The following is a 9,026-nucleotide window of genomic DNA, read 5'->3' as shown; positions in this document are numbered from 1 at the left end:
ATTGTCAGATTTTGCTGTATTTGGCTTAACCATTCTTGGGTGGCTTACCAATGTAAAGATGACTCTAATACATAAAATAAGTTAGCTGACCAAAGTTCTTATGACAAGAAGACTTTATTATAGACAAGGAATAGTGCAGATCCTCTGAAGTCGTCGGTCTTCAAGTAACTTAATCCAAAGTACTGCCTGCGATACTCTACTTTGTAACAAAGGATGTAACCCCTCGGAGATTACCCAACTGCTGTGGTTGGGTCAAAACTTTTGAGTCCCTGTAGGTCATTTGGATCACACCTTTTCAGATGCAGATACTTGTTTGCATGTGAAAAAAGCCACACAATCTATCAACATATAGAGTTATTTTGCATTCTTGTAGCCCGGTAGCAACTCTCACAACCTGGTACTGGACTGTGAGCCCTGATCTACACTACAAAACAGTTGTCAAAATCTTCACCCCTCTTCAGCTATTGAGTTTACATCGTCAGGTGTTCAAAGGGTTTCATTATCAGTAACTTGATATGTATTCAAGAGTTCACACTTGTTTGGTATGCTGTCCCGGGAGAGAGCCCTAAGCTCATAAGATCCTCGAGGCCTGGGCTCCCTCTCGTAAGCAGGGTGAGAGGGGAGTTTGAGGTCAGGTAGATCTTGATGAACTCCCCAGACTTGTTTCTGTGCTAATGACACATATAGGAATGGCTAAAGAGAGATATACGGCTTACTAAGAGCTCGACTATGGTGCCAATTTAGAATGTTCAGTTTACTTAGCTCGTGTGTTTTGGACTGTGGGAGAAAATATGGGAACCCAGGGAAAACGAAAATAGTTTATAAATAAACTTCACATGAATGAACAGCCAAACTACATGAACAAGCAGCCGTTTTGAATATACCTGTGTTTGTGTGGACAAGGCCTCATTTTTGAGGACGCTGCTCTCCATTGTGAAGCTTCAGGTGAGTGATGAGGCTTCTTTTATGTTTAAAGCCCTTTCCACACTCACTGCATCTAAAACGATCCTCTCCTAAATGAGTCTTCATGTGTTTGTTAAATGAGTCTTTGCATGTAAGACTCTTTCCACACTGATCACATGTGAACACTATGGTTCCAGTGTGACCATCCATGTGGTTCTTGAGGCTACCTTTGGTTGTGAAGCTTTTTCCACACTGAGGACATACAAACGGCTTCTGTCCGGTGTGACTTATCACGTGGTGTTTGAGTGTGCTTTTATATGGGAAACTTTTACCACACTCTGTGCATGTGTAAGGTTTCTCTCCAGTGTGGATCCTCATGTGGATCTCAAGGTCTTGTTTTTTACCAAAACTCTTTCCACACTGTTCACAGGTGTAAGGTTTCTCCCTAGTGTGAACTCTCATGTGAACATTCAGGTTCTGCTTTAGACTGAAACTCTTTCTACAATGTTTACAGCTAAAAGGCTTCTCTCCAGTGTGAATTCTCATGTGCAGTGCAAGGCTTCTTGCATTATAGAAGCTTTTTCCACACTGTTGGCATGTGTACGGCCTCTCCCCAGTGTGAATTTTCATGTGCCCTGCAAAGTTTCCTGAATGACGGAAGCTTTTTCCACACTGTTGGCATGTGTACGGCCTCTCTCCTGTGTGAATTCTCATGTGGATTTTAAGGCTTTGTTTTCGACTAAAACTCTTTCCACACTGTTTGCAGGTATAAGGTTTCTCCCTAGTGTGAACTCTCATGTGAACATTAAGGTTTGGCTTTTTTCTGAAACTCTTTCCACACTGTTTACAGCTGAAAGGCTTCTCTCCGGTGTGAATTCTCATGTGGGTTTTAAAGTCTTGTATTTGACCAAAACTCTTTCCACACTGTTCGCAGCTGTAAGGTTGCTCCCTAGTGTGAATTTTCATGTGGACTTTAAAGGTGGCATTTTGCTTAAAACTCTTTCCACACTGAGTGCAAGAGTAAGGCTTCTCTCCGGTATGAATTCTCATGTGCTCTGCCAAGTTTCCAGCATGATAGAAGCTTTTTCCACACTGTTGGCACATGTACGGCCTCTCCCCAGTGTGAATTCTCATGTGCACGGTTAAGTGTCCTGTACTACTGAAGCTTTTTCCACACTGTTTGCAAGTGCAATGTTTCTTCCTAGTGTGAACATCAAGGTTTGACTTTTGACTGAAACTCTTTCTACACTGTTTACAGCTAAAATTACACCCAGATTTGGATTTCCGAGGTCTTCCGTGTGATGAAGTCTTTTTAGTCAGTGTAGGTTTTTCATCAGTCATTATTTTTTGGGGTTTCTGCTGTTTCTCTTCTATTTCATTCTGTTGATGAGTCTCTTCTTTTAGTACCATCAGGTCTAAAAAAAAAAAGTTAACTTTAGTATGAAGGCTCAAAGTGACAAGCAAGAAATGGATGTTTTCACCCAAATATTAAAATGACCATTTACCAATACCATTTACTCTCCGTTATGTGGTTTTAAACATTTCCTTTATTGTGGAACACAGTAAGCTAAGTTTTTTTTATTGTGAAAAACTGGAATATCACATAAAAGATGTGCAAATAAAGCAGCGTTTCCATCCAATGAATCAAAGAGAACAAAATCGTCACTTCCTGATTAGAAGAAGCTACTTTATTTATATTAGAATCTTTTCTTTATTTAATAAATGACTTTCACCTCAGAGGACAATGCCGACACACAATGAACACGTGGTGACGTTTGAAGCCCTGAGACGCAGAGAACAGACACTCTGGAGGTAATTAGTAATATAATAACATTAATACTGAAACGGTTCAGACCTTTTAGAATGACCAAAACAACATTTCAGATGGTTTACAGTGTGCTCAGCCTGCTGGTTTGTGCATTCACACACATTTTCATCATCATATGATCTCTTATAACAAACCTTTTTTAACACACATACTGGAATTTGTTCAGTAAAAGTGCTTGCGTAGTTTACGTAAGTTTATCTTCTCTTATCGAATAAAAAGTTTGTCCTTTTCAGTTATGCGCATGTTTTTATGCCTATATTTCAAAAGTTATGTGCATCATGACGTTTCCATCAACCAATTTTTTATGCTCATAGCCTATCCAAAATGCATATAAAAGTAGGTGGCTAGAAATTAAAGGCTAAGCGAGAAAAACTGCTTCATCTTTAAAAAAAAGGGGAGGAGACCGACCGAAACTCAGAGTTTAGAGAATAAAACCTGCTAATGACCAGGTTAGTTTCACAGAGTAAGTGACCACGGTGACTGACTCCGAGTTACAGTTACCTCTCTTTCAGAAACAGGCTACTTAAACAAGTCTCTTCATGACTACACATACAAAGAAAAATAATACAATTAGAAATTATGACTTTGCAACATCAAGCAGCTTTAGGCATCGGCCAATATAAGATCCTTACGGTATGATAACCTTGCATAAAAATATCATGGTTTCACAGTACTGTGATTACTGCTCTAAAATATATTCTTTTAAATGTCTGGGCATTTTAAATGCCCCCCCCCCCCCCCCTTCTTTAAACACAATATATTTTCATTTGAGAAATTTTTTAAGTATGTATGAGTTTAAGTAAACCTCAGTTTTTTTTCAAACCACGGGATACCTTGAAAACGGTTATCGTCCCACACCTAAGCAGCATAACACTGTTTTTAGGATCTAAAAATTCATTCCTTGAAAAAAGTCTCAAGCAAAAAGATTCCAATGGCGGCACCTGCTGGTACGTGAAGAATATGGTCAATACTGACGAACTTTACACTCATATGTTTGCATATCATCAGCATGCTGTAATCCATTTCTTACGCAGCAAAAGTCATTTTTAGACTAGTTTGTTGGCCAGTTGTAGTCAGTGCAAAGCTAAACGTTATTGTACCACTATAATTTGTTAGTTTTGTCTCATGTCGTCCCACAACAACATCATATAGCTTAGAATACTGTAAGATGTTTTATAACAATTAATTATTTTTCATACTGTAAACCAGAGTTTCTGCAGGTTTCACCAAGATAAATTTAAGACTTTTATAGACATTTTTAAGACCATTATGACTGAAATGTTAGACTCATAAAGGGCTAAAGGCTAAGGAATTTTTCAAATGGCCCAGATGGAAAAGATTTTTAATTGCCCTATCAAAAAATAATATAATTTAATACATTTAATAACACAATAATAAATGACTTTAAAAAAAAAAAAAAAAAAAAAAATATATATATATATATATATATATATATATATATATATATATATATTTATTTATTTATTTTTTAATTAATTTATTGTTTTTAGATATTTCTTAGCAAAAGATCTTAAATATTGTGTAAAAATAAGCAAGCTCTACTTGTATCCACACACTTTTTTCCAAACTAAACTTTCTTTTAAAAAATAATAAAAATGAACAAATGCTTTAAAAGTTTTAAAAATATAATAAACTAAATCTATACACAACAATCTGTCAGGTCGATGTCCTCAGCAGTAAATACATGGAGCACGTTTAAACAAATGTTATTGTAAGGAAAATAATTAAACCATTATGATAAATAGAGTTAAAATGACCTTTTGGAATAAAAAGTTGAAAGTTTTTTTGAGATGGATTGTTGGTGATTGTATGGGTTTTGGCCAGATTGGGTGGCAAAACATGAACAAAGGAAAATGAAGACTTGTTTAAAAAAGATTTAAGACCTACAACACAATATTTCAGTAAATTTAAGACTTTGAGGCCTAACATTTAGATTTTGGAATTTAAGACATTTTAAGACCCCGCGAAAACCCTGTTTAAACACAATAGCCCTGGTATTAGTTAATATGATAATTATGTAATTCTAACTCAGATACTATCTGTGAGAACTAGTAACAACTACTAGAAACAAGTTTAAACTCATAAAGAAGTTGATGAAAAAAAGGGATTGTGATCAACGTGACATATGCAAATGGAAAGAACTAAGCCAACACTATCACTGTAACAGCAGATATCTTCTATGAGAATACTGTAGGTCAAATATCGTCAGCTCAGTTAAACTTTTTTAATTTATTGTTTTTATTTATTTTATATAGCGCCAGTGCTCAAGGATGCTTTACAAACAGTAGGAGAACAAGAAAAGCAATAACCTTAAGAAGGTAGAGAAAATGGAAGACTAATAATACATAAAAAAAGACAAAAGACATGAGAACAAGTAACAAAAGAAACTCATTCCTGTCTTTCAATGGCTGTTTCCATCCACCTATTTTGCATATGCACATAAAAAAACGGTTGATGGAAACGTCATGCTGTGCATAAATTTTTAAAATGCACATAAAAAACGGATGCGCATAACTGAGTAGGATAAACTTTTTATTAGATAAGAAAAGATGCGCATGAATCACGATGGAAACACTTTTACCGAACAAATTTCAGTATGCGCATTAAAAAAGGTCATGTGATTTTGTTATTAGAGATCATGTGATGATAAAAATGTGTGTAAATGGACACATCAGCAGGCTGAGCACACTGTAGAACCATCTGAACTGTTGTTTTAGTCATTGTAAAAATTCATTTTAATTGTAAGTCATAGTGTTACAATTATTATAATGTCATTGTAAGTATTAGTGTTATTAGATTAGATTAGATTCAATTTATTGTCATCACACATGTACAAGTACAAGGCAACGAAATGCAGGTGTCAGTGTAAGTATATTATGAATGACCTCCAGAATCAAGAGCGTCTGACACCTTCAAACGCCACCGCTCTTCACTGCGTGTCAGGATTGCCTTCTGAGGCGCAAGTCCTTCATTAGATGAAGAAAAGAGTGAGGCAGCTTCTCTTATCGCAGCAAATTCCATTTTTACTGTTGATATTTGGCGCCAGTTATTCAGGAAGTGACTATTTTGTTTACTTTGACTCTTTGAATGGAAACGCTGCTTTATTTGCACGTCTTTTAATGCGATAATCCAGTTTTGCGCATAAAGTTCATTCGCCTTTTTGGATGGAAACATAGCTCATGAGTGCTTATGTGCCTTTAGGAGAACTAGGCAGCACACTCAGGGCTGCAAGATGGATTTAATTTAGTATTCTTATTATTAAAATATATCTGAATGAGGATCAAATGACTGAGTTAGTCTTTGAGAATGAAAATCAACCTGTTTGTTCCTGCAGATCTTCCTGTTTAACTGTGAATGTTTCTTCTGTTTGTTCCTGCAGATCTTCCTGTTTGACTCTGAATGTTTCTTCTGTTTGTTCCTGCAGATCTTCCTGTTTGACTGTGAATGTTTCTTCAATCTTCAGGTCTTCACTCTCCACTTTAATAAACGCCATCTTTATAACAGTGTGGAGATCAGTCGCTTCAGCAGGAGTTTTTCTCTGTGTTTGGACACTTTATCCTGTTTAAAATGAACAAAACAATGAACAGAAACAAAATAACTTCTCTTCAACACTTGCTTCAACAGTTTCTTTATATGAGAGTAATTGACAAAAAGAAATCAGGTAAGTCTGAGTAAGAAACAATAGCCATAAATGAGCTGATTAAAATGAGTACTCCATTTCTTATATATAGTGATGTTTACTTTATGCTGTTTAACATAGACATTATGCTATTTAATAAATTAAACCTTTATTAAAACACTTATTACACACATCTCTGTAATTTTTAGGTATGTTGTTTCTTTATTGTTTTGTTTGTTTTATTTACTTTATTGTCTGCTTACCAGAAATGTTGTAGCTCTTTTTTTTTTGCACAAGACAAATTCCCTCTCTGGGACAAAAAGTTTATCCTATCTTTACTCAAACAATAGCCCTCATTACTGTGAGTAAAAGAGTACTTTGTTGTTTAAAGGGTTAAAATAATATTGTCAACAGCAGGTACATTATTTACCACTGAATTAAAAAAAATTAAACTTTAATCAATCGCTTTATATGTGTAAACACTTCAAAACAAACCTTTCTCCAGTTGAATCACAACGCGGGAGCGGCGCAGGCTTATGACGTCACACGCCACGCCAAAATAAAAGTCTTTTTTTTTTTTTTTTCTTTTTTGCCACTTCTTCCTCTTCTCGTGTTTTTTTTTTTGGCGGTTGGCAACTAGATTTTGGAGCATTACCGCTACCATCTGGATGGAGTGTGATTCAGGAGTTAACTAACCCATGTATTTCTTATAATGAAACAAAGCACTACAATTTATATATATATATATATATATATATATATATATATATATATATATATATATATATATATATATATATATATATATATATGCACACATATAAATATATATATATATATATATATATATATATATATATATATATATATATATATATATATATATATATATATTATACACATATACATACATTCCCTTTCTTCTGCATATTACAGCTACCATAGATAACTATTCTGGTATATACTAAATTATATTACTTAACCCTGTGTCTTTCAAAATGTTATAATCTTATCTAAAACACACATCATCCGTGCTCAATTTTAAGATATTCTCTAGGTTAGGTTCCACTTGTTTTTCCTGTAACTGTGTGAATAATCTATTTCTTTCTGTGTGATATGTTGTGCAGTGCATTATTACATGTTCTACAGTCTCCTGGTTGTTATTTCATTCACACATCCCATCTGCATGTTTATTGATCATATGTAATGTACTATTGAGTGCTGTGTGATTAAATCTCATTCTTGTGAACTTGTCTTCTTCCTGTTTGCTTTTCCTTGTTTCCCTACCTCTTCCTACTTTGTTCTGTATGGTGTAATATTGACGTCCTGTACTCCATTATTCCATATATGTTGCCATTTTCCCAATACTTTAGTTTTAACAATACTTTTGATTTCTGACTTGCTGTATTTGATGTTAATGTCTATCGTAGTTTGATGTGCTGCTTGTTTTGCCAACTTGTCTGCCATCTCATTCACACTGACCCCTATTTGTGCTGGTACCCACAACAATGATATGATAACTCCTGATTTTGAGATTATTTTCCATCTGCACTATTTCATAAATGATGTCCTGCCGTGACTCTGATACTAAATTTTTTATACTCATAAGTGCTGAACTTAAATCAGATGCAATGACTGCTTTAATTGGTTTATTATCCTCAACCCACTTTAGAGCTAACCATATCGCTACCAATTCTGCTGTATACACTGCTAAATTATTAATTTTGCAGTTTCAATCTTTAACGTTGGAATACTGTATGACACTCCTACTCTTTGTCCAATTCTTGATGCATCTGTGTATATTTCAGTTGTCTCATTGTATTTTTCATTTATATAATTTTCTTCTCGTTTGCTGTCAATCTCACTTTCTTGTTTTTCTTTCATTATTTCCAAATCAACTTCCAAATCACCAAGCAGCCATGTGGGAACTACTGGAAATACTATAGTGGGCGAAATTGTTAGTGTGTCTATTTCCATATCATTTATTTTACTTCGTAATATCCATCCATAACCTTTAACATTCTGTTTCTCTCGTTCTTGGCACTGCATCAGAACAGTTTGTGCTATGTGATTGTCATTATGACCTTTCAAGTTTGCCTAGAATACTAGTGCCAGTTGATCTCTTCTAAAGTGTAAAGGCATCTCTCCCATCTCAACTTGTAATGCTGCTACCGGTGTGGTTTTCTTGGCTCCACATCATACTCTTAGTGCTTGATTTTGGATTTTATCTAACTGTATTAATGTTGTATTAGCCGCTGATCCATACACCATCCAACCATAGTCAATCACTTCTAGGGCCTCGCACACGTAATACACAATTATGTAGTGCGTTAACTTTAAATTAACTCAAAGGGAATATAACAGAATTTAAAGCGGCTTCAAAAGAATCAACTTTCTTGAACTAAACAAACGACTCATCCAGTGCTCATTTGAACAGACAGGGCTGTTGACTCAAAAACGAATATTGCTATTCCAAATAAAGTAAAAACACTTTAATATTAAAGCATGATAACAAGATCTAGGTATAAGGCAATAGATTCATAAGTATACACAGGCCACTTTCAATACAAAAGACACTTTATTGACAACAAATAAAACTAACCCAAACACACATACACACATGCATTCATACCGGTTGCAGACAAGGACTAGAAG

General features: G+C 34.9%; 1 protein-coding gene across 1 annotated transcript; it reads right to left on the bottom strand.

The window, feature by feature from the left end:
- Window positions 1-335: 335 nt before the first annotated feature.
- LOC130222231 (gastrula zinc finger protein XlCGF57.1-like) lies at window positions 336-6,920 on the bottom strand. The gene is made up of 3 exons (XM_056454862.1): window positions 6,867-6,920; window positions 6,114-6,310; window positions 336-2,316 (listed from the first exon to the last, which is right to left on the bottom strand). Exons 2-3 carry the CDS (start codon window positions 6,243-6,245, stop codon window positions 907-909), a joined length of 1,542 nt encoding a protein of 513 aa, XP_056310837.1. The 5' UTR covers window positions 6,246-6,310; window positions 6,867-6,920; the 3' UTR covers window positions 336-906.
- Window positions 6,921-9,026: the final 2,106 nt, after the last annotated feature.

The sequence above is a fragment of the Danio aesculapii genome, chromosome 4 (genome assembly GCF_903798145.1).
Source record: "Danio aesculapii chromosome 4, fDanAes4.1, whole genome shotgun sequence".
In the NCBI taxonomy this organism is placed as follows: domain Eukaryota; kingdom Metazoa; phylum Chordata; class Actinopteri; order Cypriniformes; family Danionidae; genus Danio; species Danio aesculapii.
The sequence above is the reverse complement of the archived record's forward strand: the minus strand, read 5'-3'. Positions and strand labels throughout refer to the sequence as shown.

Bases quoted from the DNA above. Each gene is read 5' to 3' on its own strand.
- LOC130222231 (XM_056454862.1), bottom strand. From the start codon at position 6,245: ATGGCGTTTATTAAAGTGGAGAGTGAAGACCTGAAGATTGAAGAAACA. The intron at 2,317-6,113 runs GAAACATTCACA...TTTTTTTTAGAC, and splicing joins ATCTGCAGGAACAAACAGAA to CTGATGGTACTAAAAGAAGA.